This window comes from Musa acuminata, chromosome BXJ1-3, assembly GCF_036884655.1.
Source record: "Musa acuminata AAA Group cultivar baxijiao chromosome BXJ1-3, Cavendish_Baxijiao_AAA, whole genome shotgun sequence".
NCBI classification, from domain to species: Eukaryota; Viridiplantae; Streptophyta; class Magnoliopsida; order Zingiberales; family Musaceae; genus Musa; species Musa acuminata.
In genome coordinates, this window is record NC_088329.1 from 2,518,992 (window position 1) to 2,538,872 (window position 19,881).

General features: G+C 40.0%; 2 protein-coding genes and 1 pseudogene across 2 annotated transcripts; 1 reads left to right on the forward strand and 2 right to left on the reverse strand.

Moving 5' to 3' along the window:
• The first annotated feature begins 461 nt into the window (after window positions 1-461).
• Window positions 462-7,468, forward strand: LOC135616522 (ADP,ATP carrier protein 1, mitochondrial-like; annotated as a pseudogene).
• Window positions 6,152-16,324, reverse strand: LOC135616521 (glycerophosphodiester phosphodiesterase GDPDL3-like). The gene is made up of 9 exons (XM_065115801.1): window positions 15,748-16,324; window positions 13,872-14,165; window positions 11,500-11,615; window positions 10,890-11,391; window positions 9,352-9,387; window positions 8,973-9,257; window positions 7,497-7,636; window positions 6,774-7,254; window positions 6,152-6,623 (listed from the first exon to the last, which is right to left on the reverse strand). The coding sequence occupies exons 1-9, from the start codon at window positions 15,857-15,859 to the stop codon at window positions 6,325-6,327; spliced, it is 2,265 nt and encodes a 754-aa protein (XP_064971873.1). The 5' UTR covers window positions 15,860-16,324; the 3' UTR covers window positions 6,152-6,324.
• A 2,535-nt stretch (window positions 16,325-18,859) lies between these two features.
• On the reverse strand, window positions 18,860-19,537 carry LOC135616526 (uncharacterized). Its single transcript, XM_065115815.1, has one exon. It carries the CDS (start codon window positions 19,428-19,430, stop codon window positions 19,011-19,013), a length of 420 nt encoding a protein of 139 aa, XP_064971887.1. The 5' UTR covers window positions 19,431-19,537; the 3' UTR covers window positions 18,860-19,010.
• Window positions 19,538-19,881: the final 344 nt, after the last annotated feature.

Here is a 19,881-nt window from a genome sequence, read left to right on the forward strand (position 1 = left end):
GGACCGACCAGCAACCATCATTGTGGCTTAACTTACAAGATAATGACCCCATAACGCATGCAAGATCTTGATGTCCTTAATCATTCACCAACAAGCAAACAAAGGAAATCATGGATATAGACAGTCGACAAGAATCAATGTATGGGGTAGTCACGAAGAAGTGGCTGAAGTCATACATGCCTTCTCTCTTCAGAAACAGGGGAGTCTGATTTTTCTTAAAATCATCGTTGTCACGCCGTCAGCATAACTGAAGCAAAATCTTCCTTTGCGACGCTCAGATACCATTAATGTGCTGACGATTCAACTCATCAAAGAAAGAAGAGAAAAATGCCACAAATTCAACATGCTTATCAGGAACCTTACGAGCCATTTCTGTTTGTGGGCTAACATGGCTTGGCACGACCAATAAATGTGGCCGATGAACAGAGAGGCCTTTAACTTGAGCCCATGAAAGCTCAGGAACCAACCAATACTCTGCTTCCTACCTCTCCCAGAACCACTTCCGCCACCGCCGCCCGGTCTTTCCAAAAGCCGCTTGTAGCGGACTTTAGGAGATGAGGACTGGTGTTGGGTTCTGCGGACATCACAAAGATGACGCCTTTAGCTCTTTTTCGTTTTTGGGAGAGTGATTTCAGCAGCTCGCCGGCAGGCCATAATGACGTGTTTATGGCCACTATATTTCAGACTGTAGATTTCACACAGGCAAATGAACAACAAGCTAGAGATCGTTGCACGAAGTTGTGCAGCGAGAATGATGCAATTCTGCCGAGTTTTGCTTCATTCATCGGATTCTCGTGTATGCTAATTATCGCCAGTGAATTCTCAGATCTCGACGACCTAAACGCTGGTAGCATTTACTGTGGCTGGTTACAGACGAGGCGTCTTGGAATCGTCATACTGGTGATCACTTGTTCTTGAAGGCTCCGCCTCTTTCTACGCACTTTATTGTTCTTCGTTTAGTTGCGAATTTAACCTCAGCCACCATCTTTTGTCTATCGACTCCATCTCTCTCACGCCTCTGCTTCCGTTCATGACTATGGCAACAATAGCAACGATGATGATAGCCGACGAACTTGAAGAAGGTTGGAGACAATTGGTTGGCGTTTTGACAGCATCGTTGCCATCGAACAACTTCCGTCGTACGCTTGTGGAGTCTTATACCTGCGCTGTGGTTGGCGAGGAAGCAGGGCACCGATGTGTGGGACCCACCCCCACTCCTCTCACAGTGTAGGAAAGACGGTCCCACTCGATCGGAACTTTACAAACTCAGTCGCCGACTCGCCTCCCTTGCGAAGGTGGAAGAGGCGGAGAGAACGCGGGAGGGAGGTACAGACGCAGGGACGCCTCCGAAGGTAATCTCCTCAGATCTTACACTACGTCGTCGATTCCGTGGGTTTTTCATCCTCTTTCTTTTCGTCGATTCCTTAGCGGGGTCTTCTTTTCTTTTTCTTTTTCTCGTGCGAGCAATCGATTGTCGATGCCAGCATCTCTTCCTCTGATTTCGATTGCCGAGATCATGTGTTTCTTCTTCAATTTCTTCTGTTTAGTCTATCTATTATCATTTGGGGTAGGTGTAGGTCTTGGATCCGAACAAAGATGGACGGTAATCTTCCATGTTTTACATATAGATCTGTGTTACGACCAATTGGGTCCCCCTTCATAGGTATTTCTAAAAAGAAGAAAGGGAATTGAAAAGGGTGGGTTTCAATGTAGATCTGGGTTCAAAGGCCATTTCTTGGTTTGTAGCTCCATCGTGTCTCATCAGCTTTTGTGAATACGTTGAGATCGTAAAGTTGATGCTTTCTGTGCGGATCTCCTTAAAGAAGCTGAAGTTGTTAGGCTTGATAGTCCTGGCCTTGGGATCTCACAGCTAAAAAATCTTCTGCGGTCCCTGATCTTTGCGAAAAATTTCAATCGAACTTTCTGATGCATCTTGATTTCATTACACGTTGAATCTATCTCTCGACGGTAATAGGCAACTCATATTTGATATCTGGTCGATTTGTGGGACTACTATAAGGTTTTCTTTACCCTTTTCTTCACACTCTCAGGCCCATGGACATCAATAAATCATGCTTATCTTATAAATATAAAGTTGTTAGGATTGCAAATTTGTTTCTTGATAAATCATGCTCGCATAGAACTCATTGCTTTTTCGGTTGTTCATAATCCCTTGCGAGGTATTTCTAATCACAACACCAGAATATTTGGGAAGCCTTTTTTTATTTTTGACTGTATTAAATGGGAGAAATATATTGCCCTACCATGTTTTGGAAATATAATTTTTATGCTTTTTCATGCCTTATGTAATTCTGTGACGGAACACTAAGAATTCTTCTCATTTTATAAATAAAATGGTTGCTCTATTAGTCTATATTTAATATGTCTCCATTATCAGTTGCTGAAAACTAAGATAGTTTTGTTGTCTAGGACTATTTGTGAGCAAGCCATGGCCGATCAGGTCAATTACCCAACTGTCGTTCAGAAGGTCACCAGCCAATTCCATCTCAGATCACAGTTCTCTCAAGATTTACAGGCTAGAAACTACAATTTCTGTAGCCTCCTGGTATGAGAGCCGCCTCACATCTGGAAATTATGTCAGTTGGGGGTTTCAGAAACAACTGATGCGGTTCTCTGCTGGTACTTAGGATGTTCCTGCAGTCACAACTGTGTGGAGAAAGGGTTTGCATGCTTTGCTATCGATTTCCTTGTGGGTGGTGTTTCTGCTGCGGTTTCAGAGACTGCTGCTGCACCCATTGAACGTGTGAAGCTACTGATACAGAACCAGGATGAGATGATTAAGACTGGTCGCCTCTCTGAACCTTACAAAGGAATTACAGGCTGCTTTGCCCATGCAATTAAGGATGAAGGGACTTTGTCACTATTGGAGAGGAAACAATGCAAATGTTATTCGTTACTTTCCCACTCAGGTGAGTTTTTCTACTTGCATAGATGTTCTCTTGTATTTTAAATTCGGTAGAATGTTCTCTAGAAAACCTGGTATAATGTAAATTTAGCACCACCATGGATTGACAAAATGACATGCATGTGATTTCAAATCTGAGTGTAGAGCTTGGCTTGTGACTGTATTTTCTGTATTCCTAATTCATCATGGATGTTTTAGTCATAGAAGTTAACTCGAGTTTACTCTGTATGATCAGAATCTCCTTCTGCTCTGCCTAGCTGCCTCTTGTTTTCTGTGTTTTACTGATCAAACTTGAGAGAAAACTTGGTTAAGTTGAGCAAAAGTGTATTATGAAAATTGATATACATTGTGTGACCACTTGACTAGATGATTTATTTATGATGAAATGTCATTTTTCTGATTATCTGAAGTAAGGATTCAACTGATGGTGACACCTTTTCTTTTAGCCAGTGGATTGGTATGCATCATGCTGCTGGCATGGCACAGTAACCAATGAAACCACAATAACAGGCTTGTCTATGGGAGGGGGTTGGTGGACAAGTGTAGTATAACTAATGATGTAGGTATATATCATCTAACCTGGCTCCAGCTTTCCCTCTTTTTCTTCCACCCTACTACAGTCTTCACAATGTGTCAGTGACATGGACCGACATGGAGAGGCAGAAACGGAAACAAAGACTTGGGCCTCTGATTTATGGATTGTGAACCAGCATTCACTCCTTCTCTTGGCCTTCTTCTCTGTCAATTGTCTCAGGCAACATGCAACAGCAACAAGAATGAAACTTCCATGTATGAAACCCAAAGAAAAGAAAAGACTTTATCTCTGTAATACAATGTGTCTTTCCTTTTTAGGATGTAATTGTGATTTTATGTTCTAAGTAAAAAATGATCGGACCAGACCAGTGCGGTTCAATATTAAATGGCCCAGTTCTGATACTCATGATTTCGGGTTTTTGAAACCAAAGGGCTTGAGAATTCTCAGCTGATATGCTGACAACTCAATGAACTGTAGACTTTTACTGTAGATTGTCAGTATGATGGACAATAACAGCACCACGGACACCCATGTCTGTCGAAACTCTTGCTGCATGGATTGGGCTTTTTTTTGTACACTCTATATGATCTTCATATCTCTCAGTATCTCCATCAGCATTATAATGTATTGTGAACTTTTGGCACCAGTTAGTTGAGGTAACTATCGAATAATTATTCTGCTGAATACCTTTTTCCTCTTCTGTATTCTAGATGTGACTCTTGGCACAATTGAATGTTTGAGATGAATCAGTTCATTATTAATGTGAGATGAGCCATATCGAATTAGAAATACTTGGCGACACTTCTATTTTATGAAGAAGAAAATATATGGTGGCCCCTCGGAATGTCAATGAACACTGCTTTTTTATGGTGTCAAATGACACAAGGAAATACATGGCATACCTCAGACAGTTGCAAAGTTGCATAAAGCCTTAGTTTTCCTAGTTTCTTTTTTCCCTCATAATGGTTATTAATTGTCATATCTGATGAACATATGTCATGTTATTCAGCCTTCAATCAGAAAGAGGAGCACATTGTTTGTGGAAGGACTTTATGCAATATAATATTAATTTATTAATAACTGTTGGATGCAATGTTTATAACTTTTGGATGTAACAATTTGATGTTATATGTGTCTTTTGTAAAAATGCTGTGTTTGCTTACCAAATCTTAATGCTTGTCAGGCACTGAACTTTGCATTCAATGATTACTTTAAGAGGATGTTTAATTTCAAGAAAGACAAAGATGGATACTGGAAATGGTTTGCAGGCAATCTTGCATCAGGTGGTGCTGCTGGTGCTTCTTTCTTGCTCTTTGTGTATTCTCTGGACTATACCCTGACACATTTGGCAAATGGTGCAAAAGCAGCAATGAAGGGAGGGGAAAGGCAATTTAATGGCCTTATAGATGACTATCGCAAGACCCTAAATTCAGATGGTATATTTTGGAATGTATGATTCTCTGAAGCCAGTACTCCTTACAGGGAAGCTGCAGGTTTGTTTTTCTTGCTCTATCAGCAAACTTACTCTATTGTGCTTTCTAGATAAATCTTGAGAGTAGCAAGTTCTCAGTTGATCAATTGGTTTTTTTTTCCTTGTAAATATCAAATTATAGTGAGTGGTCTTCAGTTGGGTTTTTGGCTATTTGCTGTCCTTGTTCTTTAAAGGACACAAGCATTTAACATTATCTGCTGCATCTGTCAACTTGGCCTTTTTTTGATTAGTATCTCATTCTGCAGAATGGTGCTGGACTTGCATCCTATCCCATCCACTGTTAGGAGAAGAATGATGATGACCTCTGGAGAAGCTGTCAAGCATTAGAGCTCTTTCCATGTTTCAAGGGTGCGGGTGCTAATATTTTGAAGATTTTGAAGAACGAGGGTCCTAGGTCATTGTTCAAGGGTGCTGGTGCTAATATTCTCCGTGCAATCGCTGGTACTGGTGTGCTTGCTGGTTATGACAAGCTCCAGCTGCTCATCTTCGGAAAGAAGTTTGGCTCTGGTGGTGCCTAAAGATACACAATCAAATATCATAGGCAATGATAACAGGTATCGTTTTTTTTTTCTCAGGAGACATGCATACGTTTTGCATGAAATTTGGGGACTTCAAATAATGTTCCAGATAGGAAGATTCTCCCTGTATTTTTTTTTTTTTTGTGGAGGCCTGTTCTCCGAAACTTTAATTATTGTCAAGTAGCTAGCAAGGCTCTGTGCACAAATGAAGAGTGACTTGCACAGTACTCAACAGACCTTTTCCGTTTGAGCAACATTAATTGTCAAAAGGTGAGATTAATCCCTGCTGTTGGGTTGCTATCATGTCCATTGTTCTGTTCATTCAAATGATATGCTTTGTTTATATTTTTGTAGAGGAAGGGTATAAAGAGAGTTGTTCTAGCTGAGGAACAAAGGGCCGCTGAGCATTGATGCGCAAAGAGGATTCAATTTCATTTCTTCAGATGGCTTAGAACGATGACAAAGCTCAATCGCACGAGGTTGCAATCCGCATACAGGATCGTGTTTGCCACCAAGTAATAAATTCTAACTTTTCCTATAATCTACTTCCTGTGTGGATTTGTTTCTTTCTCCGGAAATGGATAGAAAAACTTTCTGCTGCAAAAATGTTAATTAGATTCTAGTCAAATCCATCAATTATGGGTGCTGCATATCCATGCAAACAGATGTTTTGTGTGAAATGAGGAAAAGGTTGTTCCAATTCACCTGCACAATGCTACATGTGAAGTGTTTACATGATAAGAGTAGATATGAGTAGAATGAACACAAGGATGAATCCCAGAAGTAGGATTAAGTCGAAAAGAAGAACAAAGGAAGCAGAATAATCACATCAGTAGCTGGGCTCCCCCATGACTCACACAAGCAGGTGTATAACAGAGAGCATTACCATTGGAAGAGCAAGTAACAACGATGCGATCTGTTGTTGCCCACTCGAAGGTGAAGGTGCCTTTGGAGGAGGGGCCTCAGCTCCCACTGAACCCTTGGGTGTAACCTGTGGGAAAGGCGGCTCTACCACATCAGAGGCGTTCAGTACCGGCATCGGAGCCTGGGCTGGTGGCAGCGCGTCAGGAGCCATCAACGGTAACAGTTGGCCGGCATCGATAGGAAGCATATAGTTGGGTTTCTTACTTCCCAACTTGCTACACGAATTTCCTGCACAATGTAGAGCACCATACAGTTTCAGTTCCTTCTAAAACCAAACCAAAGGCATGATAGGCAAAGCAGAAATAGAAATCATCAAAGATCTAAAGCTTTTATGACATATGGTGGTGAACATGCTGAAGGTTGGTGCTGGATCCGTACTTTTGTAACGACTAGCTGTCCCTGGGAAGTCTGTGATGATCCCATCCACTCCGGCTCCGACAACATACGCATTGATCTCGACGGTGCCATCTGAGAGGAAGTCCCATGGTTGAGACACAAACTCATTCCGAAGCACATAAACATACACGTCAAGGCCCGCAGCGTGCAACTTGGGGACCAGATCTGTTGTTTTGGTTGTGAACAGTTTGTTGACAGCATAAATGGATTCCTTTAGTAGTGCCACAGCATCAGCAAATGCTTCGATATCCTTTACCGAGGAAGCAATAGCATCACCAACGACCTCATCGATTTTGTAGACAAGCTTATACTCGGTTAGCTGCTTGAACTTCACCAGCACAGAGCTGTCAGTTGACTGAATCATTACTTTTGAAGGAGTTTTGTTATAGCCCACATCATTTAGAGTAGAAATGACAGCATCTACTACATCAATTCTTAATTGCTCAGCCATAAACACTGCATTCTGTAACCAAACAAAACAACAAATGCCTGGTAAGTCTCTAGCCAATCCTTGATTGAGATAGGACACGCTGATTCCATCCTAAGTACTGGTGAAGATAACTAGGTGAAAAAAATGGAAACTTTGAAGCTTGATCTATACCTCATTTGGTCTATAATGCCATGTAGTTTGTAATGATATTTTATATATTCATTTATTAGCTGAAACTTTGATGGTACATATCTGTGACATTAATTCATACTCACCTCTATGCTGATCAAAACTCCAGACACAGACTTGTTTGCCAATGCCAAAAAATCAGATAATTTTGTGAAATTCCCACTATTTTTGTTTCGTGGATTCCGCTCCAAAGGATACAGATGATAGAATGGCTGTGAGATTATTGCTGCAAAATGCAAAATGCAAGTTGATCATTCATATTTCGTTGCTACGAAGAAGGAAGGAACAAAGTTGAGAGTCAAAGCATGATACAAAAGCTTCAAATTAAAGATAAAGGTAGCAATACAATTCACGACACAACCAGAGATAAAAGAACAAAATGAAGAAAGGAGAACATTATAAGACTCAAAGCATTTGTAAGTACTCATAAACTAGTATCCAGCTTGCCCTAGATGATAGTACATGATAATAACTTCAGAAATAATTAAGGCATTACCACTTCTCAATGTAGATATCTGTATCAGACAGTTGTCATTACGCTAACTATTTATATGGTACAAGAATGAGTAAATCAATGTTAAATTTATTTGCATTTGCAAGACCATTAAAAGATCTAGGACAAACTAATGAATGAAAATTAACATCTATGTCTCTTTGTAAAGGCCAAGGAGAAATACGTTAAAACAATGAGTAGCCAGACAAAGGTTCATTACATTTTCTAATTCAGAAGAAGCTAATGTAACTGTAAACCAACATAATTCAACTTTAGCATCACTCCCTATGTTTTGGATCATATGGGTGTGTTCACAATGCTGAAAAAATAACTACAAGCTTTACTATATATGCACTCATAAATGTTTCTGTCTGAATTGACAAATCGGCGCAAATAAAATTGCAGGAACTGGAAGAGGAGAAAATAAAAACCAAGTCGAAGCATGGGGATCATAATAAGTTCACTTTGATAAAATTACTCATATTAAAGAAAGAAAATCTAGAATTATTTTATGCATGTAAATTCAGAATATTTGCATTCTAGTTTCCTTCTTTAAGATGAAATTTTGAATATGAAAGAAACGATCATGAATAATAACTAGCATTACCTATATACTTGTATATGCAAAATCTTAAGAAGATAGGTGTATGCCTTTATCTTAAGAAGATACATGTATGCCTTTAATCATGAATGTTGCTGTCATGTTGTATTTCCTGATGCTGTATGCCTTCAAACTAACTATACTAAAATCAATTTTGAGAAAACTGAGAGGGCTGTTCTTTAATTTACATCATACAGGTCAATTATGCTGAGACTGGCACATGCCATGCTTTAAGAGGCATTCCTCCATATAACAACACTTGCAAGTACCTTGATGACTGAAAAAGTGAAGGAAATTAAAGACTATCAGAACTAAATGTGATGTGCATATCTGCCTAGGGAAGAAATAGCAATTGCTGAGGTACAAACAAATGTGATTCCTAAAAATCAAGCTATCAAATTGTATTGCAACTCTTTGGTTTTTTAAGTCACTGTTAAAATGTAAGAGGAGGAAGAGATATCAACTCACGTTTCAACTTTTGAATTTCATTCCATGTGAGATTGAATGTAAATATGCCAGTAGTTCTCTTAAGTTTAGGTATATCGGAAAACCGGGAATTATAGGGTGACTTTGTGACTGTAGTATCCTCTATGAGATCTACTGAACTCATGCATATGAGAATTCTATCTTGTGTTACTTGAACAGGACAATCGATTACATCTGCACCATCTTCAACTGCTTTATTGTAAGCCAGATCAGTGCAATCTGGATAGTCTCCACTGGCTCCATTGTTTGAGATGATTAATGGTTTTCCTGAAGTACAGAAGGAAAATAAAAGATTGAGAAGATCCACCATAAGTGGCAGTTGTACCTAAGGCAAATATGTTCTAGAAGTAAGTCAGCATACCATCAACCCTGCTTTTATTTAACCGAGAAAAACAACCTGCAAGAGGTAATAACTATGTTAATAAATACATACTCATGTTATGAGTTGTTACAGTGTCGAAATGACCATACAGTAGAAGATAAGTCTCTGATCGAGAAGCAGATATCAGATTATAGTAGGTGTATGCACTTGTTCGCATCCGGAAAAGTTATTTCATACAATATCAGGATTTATGGGCACAAATTTCTGCAAACATACATCCAAGGAGAAGCCTAATTATATTCGATTGGTTTCATTTGCTTATGGAGTTCACAAAACAAGCAATATAGAAAATACTTTATCAGTGGAATAGATAATAGACAGTGCTGTAATTAGTTCTCAGTTGACTTCCATTTCTAAGCGTCAAAATAGAAGCCTTTGATCTCCAGTGCTGTTAGTTCAAGTCAGACAAATTCACGACAAGCTAAAGTTCAATTTCCTGATTCTGACATTGGTGATTAATGGTACACAGTATATGCACTTGAACCATAAACTTTTTATGTTCTAATTCTCCAGCCAGGTAAAATCCGAGTCACATCATGGGGAGAGGCTTTGCCCCTGACAATTACCTTCGATTCAATCAACTGTGAACATTTGAAACTTCTTCCTGTTCAATAGTTTCTCTTTGACTACGTCCCTTTCCACAGACAACCAGTGTAACTGCAAACAGGAAAGTAGCATCTAACTTCCAAATGGCTCAGCCTGAGGGGACTTTGCCATCGACATTTTTCACATGTACCTCTCAATGATAGATGCAGGAAAGTAACCCTGAAATCATGATCATAGGCATGAACAATGGAATCAATGGTATTTGTGTCAACATCATTGATCCCAACAGTAACAAATTGTTATTTCTTGATGGAAGGAGTAATTTTCTCATTTGACAGGAAGCGGAGGAATATCTTGAAATAGATTGTGTGTATCTTGTTTTTGTTTTGAACTGAACATTGTTCGAAGAGGTAGTATACCAATTAATCCCACTTGAATCCAATAGTGATATTTCCATTTATTATGACATTATGTTTACCCCAAGTGTCAGACATTACAACTACTTGTTGTTGTTGTTGTTAACATTATGGTTATCTACACATTTACTGCATCTAGAATTAAATTCCATATAGACTATGTTCCTGGACAGCCAAATCTTATAACAGAAATTAATCCTTATCCACAGGACAAGCCACAGTATATGTAAAAGGATTAGGAATGTTCGGTGGTCCGACTAACTTGAAGACGGTCTTTACTTTTATACCTAAAGTGAAGCTGAAGCAACAGATAATTTGTACCATTAATTCTTCTATATTAACAAGCAATTTTTGTGATATCTGTTTAACTAATCAGAAGTCAGTCAGTGCCAATAAGAACACCTAGATCAAACTATGATCACAGGACATACATGACAGCTTACAGTAAAAGGCATGACAATACTTTTAACTTCAGAGGGGAGACAGAAGATGATTTTCTGTAAAGCAGTACTTATTTGATGATTTCTTCAGGTTGAAAGAAAGAAAAAAGGTTACCTATTGCCTCTGAGGGAGTTATAGGGAAGTCTGTCACCACCCCATCAACTGAGAATAAACCATTGTCGATAAAAGACAGACACTCAGTTAGTGGATCATAGCTATAGTTGTAGCTGAAAAGGTTATCGTTTGCAAAATCTGCTGCATAGATCTCCAACCGAGCTTTATGAGCATCGGTGACAATAGATGTGTAGGGTAACAAATAATTGTCAGGTGTAACTGGCCAAATGTAACTCTTTGGTACAAGAATTCCAGAAGCAAAGGTCCTAATCAACTTGAGATTATTCAACAGTAAACGATATGTTCGATTCGTAGAGGGTTCTTTAATGCCTTTGTCAAGAAAGCGGAAAATGAGCTTTGTCTTGGTGTTGTTAAAACTTGGTGCTATCTTCCTAAGGAAAGCTAACTCTGGCGAGGACAGATAGTTCACAGTGACGCGCTTTGTTAGAGAAAGTACGTACTTTCTCATGTTCAAATTATGCTGGGTATAGAAAGCATCATGCTGCATAAAGGAATATCCAAAACCAAAGAAGTTAGGTGGATATAACTATTTGCGAACTTCTAAATATTGACAGACAAACAAATTCCACCAACAATAAAGTACGCCTACCTGTATATTTAACCAAAGGGAAGAAGGCTGAACTTGTGTCACCACATCATCTACAGAAAGTATGGGTAATCCAGCAGAGTCGAATCTGTATGTTCGAGAATAAATTGCTTGTGTCACTGCTCAAGATGTAACAAATGATTAGTATATGATTGATCATAAATATAAAACAAAATGTATATTTTGTTATTGTCTAATCTTTATTTGAAAGAACACTTTCTATTAGGAAATAAACTATTACAGTTTAATTCAAATAATGTAATACTATTTCTTTTCTATGCAAAGGTAAATTAAAATTAAAATTGTCTAATAAGAGGGCTAATGATTTTGGATACCAAAATTAAAATTTGTCCACGAATATATTTTGAAATGTAAAGGTATTAAGGACATCCGAATATTTGGCATTACTCATTATCATGTCAGTAAGGTACATGATAAAGGAGGAGAAAGCAAGGTTCACAGGATCACCTCCCGGACTCTCCCATGAGCATGTTAAAATGGTTCCCCACCTGAGGAAATGAACCATTTGGTGGCAATGGTTAGACAATGGGTTCATCAACAGCTGAACACCACTGAAATCCTTAAAATAATTAATACTCCTATTTTGAATACAGGATCCAACTATCTAATACTATCACATTGCTCTCTAAAATTTCTACAACAGTAAATTATTGTGTACTTGATGCCTCGGCAACAGAGCATCTAAAGAACATGGGCTGCAAAGTCATCCTGGATGGTGGTTGAAATACACAAGAATCCGGAACAAAAATACTAAAAGATGACAAGATATATCATAAGGCATGTAAAAGATGAATTTAGCAACTAGGAACCACCGAGATTGATGCAGCATGGTGTAATGTAGATATAGATTAAATTCAGGTTGAGTTTATGTTCCTGTTCTAGTGGGATTAATTTCTACAAAAAGGACTACTAGTGAATAGTTTGTGTTTAAAAACAAGAGAGAAGGTAGATCAGGCTTTTCTCCACATTCCCGAGGATATGCCCCTCTCTTTGCTATTCTCACTATCTTTTGTTACTCTCTGATCTCTCCTCTATTCTCATAGTACTTGCAGTGAATCTCAGGTTCTTTGTCTTTTTCACAATAAACATAGATCTATTGGTCACACTTATTCAGATTCTACGCCAAACACTGTTGCTAGATTACAATAGATTGCTACGAGTTTGCTTCTACTTATTTTATTGCGGCAAAATCTAAATCTAGTAATCTTATGTGAAGTTCTTTCCTTGTAGAGGTCTGAGCAATTCCAGAAGCCCATATCAGACAGATAATGACAGATATGGCATGACATGCTAGGTATTTCTCAACATATTACCGCCTTAGCATCACTGCCTAATCTCTCAATCAGTCCTGTCTTAATAATCAGTAGAGAAATTAACCTACTTTCTATATTGGAAACCCACTGGAAAATTCTTAATGACAAGTTGGGTAATTTAAATTTTATGGTAATCAACATCCGTAGAGAGTTAGACATTCTCCAGCATCCTGCTGTGCTGTGCTGTGCTTCTCTACTTCCTATGCAGAACAAGATCCTAAAGAAGAGTTGGTTGTTGAAGAATCCATAAAAGGATATAAATCAACAGCAGACTGATGAAGAAGTTCTACAGCACAAGAAAGATGAAGAACAATCAACTGACGCCAAGCCACAATTGGGGCAGACCATCACTAGGGACAAAAGATCTCTCTCCTTGTTGATCAGACGATGATATGAGATGAATCAGGGCACCCTGAACAAATTGTACATGACTAGTTGATGGTTGATCAAACTAATTGTTGGTAGGCAGTGGATTTTGTCATATTGCAGGGTGACTAGATCAGAAATTGCCAAAAATCTTCTGTATCAAATTACATGTGGATTTTTATCCTTGCTTATGTTGTTTTTCTGGTAAATTGTGATTGGTAAAGGATCTCCAATTTTGCTTCGTCATGGCACTGTAAGAAATTCCCAAAAAAAAATAAAGTTTGCCTGGAAGTCTTGCAGAAGAATGTGTATCTTATGACTGAAAGAAGAAGTGCAGAGGCTTTCTTCTATAGTTTTCACTATCTACTCTCGAACTATAGTCTCCCTCTAATATAGTATCTGCTACCAAATTCAGATTGTTTATCTTCATTGACATTAAATTTAATCTGCTTGACAATATTTAATGAGCTCCTGCAGCATTTGGTATTGTTGGGATCCTCAAACCTATTTAAAATATTAATGATTTAACCATTGGAGGACAACAGGGCCAAACAGGAAAAAATGAAAAATGTGACCAATGGCTAAGCAAGTTTGCAAACTTTTGACTGTACAGCAAAATTATCTTTGACTAATATAGAAAAACACAACTCTAAAATCATCATCTTTTATACTTACAAGTAACCGGTGCTAAATCACTTATGCTATAGTCCACAGAGAACCAGCCTGATGTATTCGCACCATTAACCATGTAAGTCTTCTTCCCCTTATCAAAGTAATATTGGATGGTGGTGCAATTGTCTAACTTTATGTCTGGAAGACAAATTCCAACGCTATCTTTTGTCAGTCGCACATCACACCATAAAGTGGTATCATTTGCACTGAAAAGTGAGACAGATTTGTAGGCATAGTAACTGGAATCGGGAAACAATCCTGAGAAGCCTCCCTTAGCTATTATTGCAGGAGAGTTACCTGTAATATAATAACATTTGTAGCATTCAGGATGGTGCAGAAAATTATAAGGCATCGAACATCATAGATAAAACTGTAATTCAATGCCTTCCAATAAAAACAAAACTATAGGTTATACTTGGAGAATATAAACAAGGTAAATGAATTGCAGAGAACAAAATTCCATTAAGAGTTGTGTAAGCAGGAATGCTGATAAAACAGAGAAATACAAGACTAAACCTGATACCACATGCAATTCGTTTGAAATCACTTTGTCACACAGAAACAAATAACTATGATGAGTCATTTCCAAAGAGAATGACGCAAAGCAATTTATGAAAGATCCCATGTTTATGCCTATACCTCCTTGAAACTTTTTCCTGGACAAGGCCATTTTCACCAATATACTATATTTTGATCATCAATTTTCTGCAAGCATAGATCATATTTCACTATGTATTGGACCCTCTTCTTTTTCAGCCATCAACAGTCCAAATTGAAGGTAACATCCTCAACATGTTAATCCTTCAAACTTAATTTCTTAGTATCCATGCATGATCTCAAATTCTCAATCACTCTTTGATATGGCTAAACAATTATGATAACCATATACAATCCTCACAAATTTGTGCAAAGTACACATTAAATATTGGCAGAAACCGATTGGATTCTCATATTAGACTCATCGAATCATGAATATTCTGGAGGTTGTAGACCATAGTGCATGTGCAAAGATAATTGCTACTCGCTCAATAGTGTTTCTTAAGTATAATTCTAAGCTTTGCAAGATTCACCGATCAGTACTAGTACTTGACTGAAATTCTCTTTGGATCTTCGTCCATACCTCCTAATTGGCAAAGGTAAAGGAAATATTAGCAGCTAGAGACAAAATATAAAGTACTAAGTACCCCAATCGGCATTCGGGGTGATCAATTGAAATGTCACACTCCACCTCCAGATGTCATAGATATGTTTATATATCCCCAGTTAAGCAAACAACCACCTAAACTCTTGGTTGAGCATCTAGGAAATAAAAAGAACTCAGAATAATTTTAGGTTAAAAACTATCTTTCAAGTTTGAAAACAGCATCAGACTCTGCAAAACTTTAGATTTCTGATAAGCTCCAAAATTTTTTATCCCGTTAAATTCCTAGAAGAAGCTTCCTGTTATCGAACTTGATACAAAATCTTATAAACACGAATCACCGGCTTTACATGAAGATGAAATGTCTGGAGCAAATACCAAGTGAAAACAGAACTAACAAAGAACAAAAGATGCAGCTCCAAGCCACCCAGTAGCTATTTACAGGACAAGAATTTGGAGGGGATCCACCTTAAACATGGCATTTATTTTCCAAAAATACTAATTTCCAGATTAAAAAAATGATGAAATGTTTCAAGAAAGAGAGCGAAACAAAAAATAAAGCCTTTTTTTATTTTTTTTTCTAGGAACAATATTGATGTGGGTAAAAACGAAACAGAACTTTCCCCGAACGCCGCCACCTGAAATCAAGCCCACCCAATAACCCAGATGGCAAGCTCCTACCTTTCTTTCCCAAGAACCAAGAAGAAAGAAAGAGTAGGAATGAGAAAGAGAGGGTACCGCTCAGCGTCCGCCAAGCCGATGAAGTCTTGGCAGTGGTGAGACCCAACTGCAGCCACAGGAAAGCCAGGAGGAAGGAGGAGACGTCCCCTCCGTGGATCCTCTTCCCCATTGCCCCCAAGCAAGAACAAATCCAAGTCGAGCTCGCACCCACGCGCCCCCGACGGAGACAGACGGCCAAGAGACCGAACCGGGGCTGGCTTCTCGTCGACAACGGAAGAATCAACAACTGCAACGCTGGTGGCACGTGGAAGGGCGCAGGAGGAGATAGGGAGCGAACGGCGGCGAGGACGCGAGTGGTGATATGCGATTATATATTAGGATGTAGGATCGGCCAAGTCGGTCTTCTCACACGAAGAAAGTTTCAACCTTTCCTTTGTTTGATTCTTCCTTATAAATATATGATTTATATTCCATTGTATTATCTACCGCCTACATTCGTTCATCGCCATTCCGCATCAAAGTCGAAACCTTGTGCTTCCTTTTCCTCTGTATTCATATGTATAAAGTCTCTTCTGAGTCGGACATTAGCACAAGTGGCGAAGGGATGATTGCGACTGGCGGCGGAGGATTGGAACTCAACCATGGCAGGACAAAGACAGCTCGGTGTTCGACTATCGGACACACAGACTTGTTCATATCCGATATCCTGCTTAGAGAGAGAGAGAGAGAGAGAGAGAGAGAGAGAGAGAGAGGGGGGGGGTGTTGCTCCTGGTGCTTCCGGCTCTGGTGTAAGGAACCAGGACAGGTGACGTGACGTGTTCGAAGTGGATGGAAGAAGGGTGAGAGAGGCTTGATTCCCACGAATATGGATCCAATGGGCTGTGTATGACTTGGAAATCTTAATCGTAAGGAGTGTGTTTTGTCGCTATATAATTGCTGTTGGAGAGTCTGCGTCCGGTGTTTGATGAACTGTTGCTGCTGTAATATCAACTTCGGTTTACATTAGATTTGGATGTATTTTGGTGTGTTCTTGTTGAACCAGTCTAAATTTTATCTCTTCACACCTGTTGGGTCCATCTCAAGTCAAGTCTTCCTGTCTTTATTTCTAGGATATCTTCTGTGGTCTATTCAAGAAGAAAGCACGCGTGATGGCGTGCTGGTCTGTTCCCAATTGAATTAGTCTAAGCTTTATTTGTATGCACTCATCGACACGAACACAGTTCATCCTTTTAGAGCCAGACCGGTCTGTCTTTGCTTTGCTCTGGAGGTAGCAGCATTCCAAGCCACAATTTAACACCCTGTTCCACGAAAGAAGAGGTTGTTGTCCTGCATCATCGATCGAGATTTTTATTTCCCCTCCATCGAGGTTCACTCATCCAAGCACTTTGGTTGGCCGTCGATATTGAGGTTGTTTGCATCACGGATAAAATGAGTAGCATCGATTGATATTGACGCAAATGCAAAGCGACGTCAGAGTAACGTCAGTTCAATTATTATTGTCAATTTTTTTTCTCATTTCTCATCATCACTTTCTTTCTCTCCGTAAGAAATTATAGAAGTCCCTCAAACTTCACCTCCAAAATTTTATCCCATCTATCTCCAAGAATATTCTCGAGATCTATCATAATCATTATTAAACCGTCGTCACTATTGCAATCGTCATTCGTCTTATTTGTCGATATTCGGATCGACATCGATAAGATCAATCATAACATCATTCTCTTTGACCATCGATATAACAATCATCTATAGCCCTCAACGATATTATCATTCATCATCGATTGACTAAAAAGTTTTACTTAGAATATAATAAAAAATATATTTAAAATTATTTTTTTTATCAATTATTTTTATATAATTTCTATATGTATTATATGTTATATAATATTTCATAACTATATAAATTAATCTGCTTGAAATAACTCTGCATTTAATATTCTATAACAAACAGCATTCCCACAACTGCGTGAGCTAAACATCAGCCATGGTCGTCTTGTTCCGGTCGTGCCCAGCTGGGCAGCGCCGGAACATGACAAAGAACTAAACTCGCATAGGAAGAAGAAAGATCAGAATTCATGCCACCGGAGAAATAACCTTTCCGTTCACTCATGATTCAAAGTGCCAGCACCAGTACGCAATCTTCTGGGTCACATTACAAAAAGGAGTGGTCTCCACGACAACCTGATAGTGTTCACCAATTCTAAGTCGCACCGGTCATCGCCCCCACATAGAAGGAAAGCCACATCTGTCATATCAGCTGGTGGTTGGCGCCATCTCTCAGGCTCCCGTGGCCACACCCAGCATGGTGGGGAAGGAGGACCTGTACCTGACGTCCACGTGGGTCCCGACCATGGTTGGCCTCTCGCGCTCTCTTCCGGCTCAGGCGAGAGAAGAAGCTGGCGCTCGACCGAATGCCGCGTACAGGTCGTCGGGCGGAGGAACACGGAAGGAGCCATTAATTTGGTGGGTTTTCCTCCCTCTTGAATTTTGGACTTCCAACGAGCGCGTCTCTGCGAACCTATTTCTTTCGCATCACTTGATCCGCATTCAACTACATCAGATCCAATACCCGGAAAATTTCCATCGAATCCGAATCGCTGAAACGTAGCCACTCGAACCCGAATCCGAACCCCGTTACGGCCACAAGTTCCACCATCGAACGAAGGAACAATCTCAAAGCTTGGATTGCAAGGAGATCACGTATTCTGTATACTGTTTTGTCTGCTCGATCGACAGCATCATCCATCGGCATGTTTGCATGGTCTTTTTTCTCAAACATTTGTGGGCAAGTTGTTTGGTGTCTTCGTGCTCTTGTGATCGAACTTCCACCAGTGTCCACATATGTCGTGGACCGGCCTTTCAAGCAGGTCGTCTCTAACAAGCCCAGAAGTGGCAGATCCTCAGCGGTAACCGCGGGGAGGGTTAGGTTATCTACCCTTGATGAGCTCGTAGGATGTGCACGGGGTGGTGGCGTTTTTGGAGCCTCAGACACCTGAAATGAAAAGCCACAGCTGATGAGCAATATTAGGAGGATTTCGTCAAATTTATGAAGGAACTAAGAAGGTTATACAGTCTCAGCTGGCAACCCATTATGTTACCAGAACTAGGAAGAACTGAGAGTACCCTCACCACATTTGGCACTGCCCAATATATGTGCTGAGTTGGTGTATTTATAGCAGTCTTCCTTATAAGGAGTAGAATAAGACTGTGTATTTATTCTCTTCGCGAAGACAACATTTGGGAATGAAAGTAACAAAAGACTGACACTGTGTGACAAAGTCTTCGACACGAAAAAGACACTAGATTGGTGAGACACTCGTTCATGCCACAACATGCTTCGCCGACTCCCTCTCCACAGCCTTCTTGAGGAAGCTGCCTTCCTCCACCACCATCTGAACCGGCAGGAACCCCAGCCCGCTCGCCACCGCCAGCATCACCTCCCTCATCTCAGCCCGGAACTCCTCCAAGTCCACCGTTCCATTGCCGTCGCGATCGAATCGACCAAAGAGGCCAAGATATAGCTGCAGGAGCTCATCATGGCTCCACCCCGCTTCGTCCACGCCAAAGTGGGTCTCGCGCACCCTGAGGCTCATCAGCTCCCTCGCCATCTCCGGGTACGTGAGCAGCCCGTCGTGGTCCATGTCGAGGTTCGCGAACCGTTCCTCGACCGAGCCATTGAAGGCCCCCTCGTCTTCCACGAACTCGCGAATGGTCGATCCGTCCAATATTTCTACGCTCATCTTCGCTTTACCCAACCCAACACACCCTTAGGTACAGGAAGCACTCTGAAGTGCGAGAGAAAGAGCAAAGTCGGAATGTTTTGGAAGAAGGTTTGGTGTGGAGAAAAGAGTGGCAGCTGCTTGGGATTATATAGAAGTAGAGACAGAGACCATACACGCGATCAAACTTTCACTCCGTTGCTGCTGTGGGCAGCGAGCTCGTTGTTTGCTACTCCTGGTTTCATAACGACGGGCGCTGTCGCGTTTGGGCGCGTCGAAAAGAAGAAGATCACAGCAATATAGTCAAAGCACTACGACGAGCCGACACACAAGTCAATATGGTCAGAAACCATTTCCAGTTTCCAAACGTACAACTTCGAATCCCAGAGTCGGCTTAGTTGACCCGATGTATCTATCACCTTGAAACATTTTGTAGAAGGTTCGAATAACGATAATAATAATAAAAAATCTA

Excerpts from the sequence above, each read along its gene's own strand:
- LOC135616521 (XM_065115801.1), bottom strand. The coding sequence starts at position 15,859 with ATGGGGAAGAGGATCCACGGAGGGGACGTCTCCTCCTTCCTCCTGGCT. Across the intron at positions 14,166-15,747 it reads GGCTTGGCGGACGCTGAGCG|GTAACTCTCCTGCAATAATA; the intron begins GTACCCTCTCTT and ends ATTATATTACAG. Across the intron at positions 7,637-8,972 it reads TGAAATTCAAAAGTTGAAAC|CAATAATCTCACAGCCATTC; the intron begins GTGAGTTGATAT and ends TGCATTTTGCAG.
- LOC135616526 (XM_065115815.1), bottom strand. The coding sequence starts at position 19,430 with ATGAGCGTAGAAATATTGGACGGATCGACCATTCGCGAGTTCGTGGAA.